Source organism: Diaphorina citri, unplaced genomic scaffold, assembly GCF_000475195.1.
Source record: "Diaphorina citri unplaced genomic scaffold, Diaci psyllid genome assembly version 1.1 scaffold2850, whole genome shotgun sequence".
Classification (NCBI taxonomy): Eukaryota; Metazoa; Arthropoda; class Insecta; order Hemiptera; family Psyllidae; genus Diaphorina; species Diaphorina citri.
In genome coordinates this window covers 4,632-6,337 of record NW_007380266.1, presented here as the reverse complement: position 1 = coordinate 6,337, position 1,706 = coordinate 4,632, and the positions used below count along the sequence as shown (strand labels likewise).

At 48.6% G+C, this 1,706-nt stretch overlaps 1 protein-coding gene across 1 annotated transcript; it reads right to left on the bottom strand.

Annotated features, from left to right (window-relative positions):
- Positions 1-395: 395 nt before the first annotated feature.
- Positions 396-1,409, bottom strand: LOC103519628. The gene is made up of 2 exons (XM_017448265.1): positions 1,192-1,409; positions 396-1,109 (listed from the first exon to the last, which is right to left on the bottom strand). The coding sequence occupies exons 1-2, from the start codon at positions 1,407-1,409 to the stop codon at positions 398-400; spliced, it is 930 nt and encodes a 309-aa protein (XP_017303754.1). The 3' UTR covers positions 396-397.
- Between the last annotated feature and the right edge of the window lie 297 nt (positions 1,410-1,706).

Genomic DNA, 1,706 nt, shown 5'->3' with positions numbered 1-1,706 from the left:
CCCATAGGAGGACTTATCCAAACCGTTCAGCTGATGGACGCGCTTCAAGGCTCTTTTTTAGACATGCACTCCCATGATTCAATCCGCGTCTGCTGGCGTACTCCCCGATTTGTACGTAATTAATTTTCCGTCCGCCACGGCCGAGATAGTAGATGGCATTGACTGCGTACTCGGTGTTGAAATCGAGGGACCGAACAGTCCGTCGCTCCAGCTGATGGACGCGCTTCAAGGCTCTTTTTTAGACATGCACTCTCATGATTCAATCCGCGTCTGCTGGCGTACTCCCCGATTTGTACCTAATTAATTTTCCGTCCGCCACGGCTGAGATAGTAGATGGCATTGACTGCGTACTCGGTGTTGAAATCGAGGGACCGAACAGTCCGTCGCTTTGATATACTCAGTGGTGAATAATGTTTTGAACTCGCCTACGTTGCCCAACGGAGCGTTGAATATTAGATTTGTCGGTTCTATCGTACAATTCCCGCATCGACAAGTCCAATATTGAAATTGCCCTGTTGAGCATTACGTTGCGCAGAAGGGGATCATTTCGGTTATCATACTTGAAAGGACCAGTCGCCCATTGTCGCGTCGACAGTACATTTGCGAGTGGAGCGCACGGATGGGCTTCTAGGAACGCCAAGTATTTATCTCCTTTTCTTCTCTTGTGAGTGGAGCCAGGTTGGTTTGAAAGTGGCGTTCCACTTCCTTCCGCAGCTCCACCACTCTCGCCCCGGTCTGTGCACCCGAGGAATATGCGCATTTCGTTCTCAACAGTGCGTGTTTCCACCACTGACTGGGCTCCAGATTCCGCACTTTTTCCATCGGATAGATCTCCAACTTCAACACCAGGTCCGCGTCGGCTGGCGTACTCCCCGATTTGAATGTAATTAATCTTCCGTCCGCCACGGCCGAGATAGTAGATGACATTTGTGGCGTAGCTGGTGTTGAAGTCAAGGGACCGAATAGTCCGGCGCTTGATTCGGATCCCGAAACAGCGTGTGACGGCTTTGACTCGAGCACATCGACATTGCGAGCTTGTGTAGGTACAGTCGTGGAGCACGTGCCAATGGTCGCCGTGCTCCGCGATGATGAATACTGTACCTCGGTAGATCGACATTGCGAGCTTGTGTAGGTACAGTCGTGGAGCACGTGCCAATGGTCGCCGTGCTCCGCGATGATGAATACTGTACCTCGGTACTGAGTATGTTGTATAATCGAAAGATCTCCTTCGTTACTGATTCGGGCAGGTCCTCTTTTATGATGATATACTCAGTGGTGAATAATGTTTTGAACTCGCCTACGTTGCCCAACGGAGCGTTGAATATTAGATTTGTCGGTTCTATCGTACAGTATTGTTCGTATAATTCTCGCATGGACAAGTCCAATATTGAAATCGCTCTGTTGAGCATCACGTTCAGGATAAAATCCGCCCCGGACGGGAATCGAACCCGCGGCCTAGCGCTTACAAGGCAGATGCACTACCAACTAAGCTAACTAGGCTGGCCAAACAACTTTTAGGATCGAAATGTTGGACTTTTTTCTATTGCGCTTGCGCTCGTAATTTTGGGTTTTATCGGAAATTCTTATTGCACACCTAGCCCATAATAGGAATATTCCTACCAAATTTCAGCTTTCTAGGTGTTGTGGTTCTCGAGATAGAGTGATCAGTGTGTGAAATGTGAATGGATCTTGTTCTTATAATATAA

Bases quoted from the DNA above. Each gene is read 5' to 3' on its own strand.
- LOC103519628 (XM_017448265.1), bottom strand. From the start codon at position 1,409: ATGCTCAACAGAGCGATTTCAATATTGGACTTGTCCATGCGAGAATTA. The intron at 1,110-1,191 runs GGTACAGTATTC...CGCAATGTCGAT, and splicing joins TACAACATACTCAGTACCGA to CTACCGAGGTACAGTATTCA.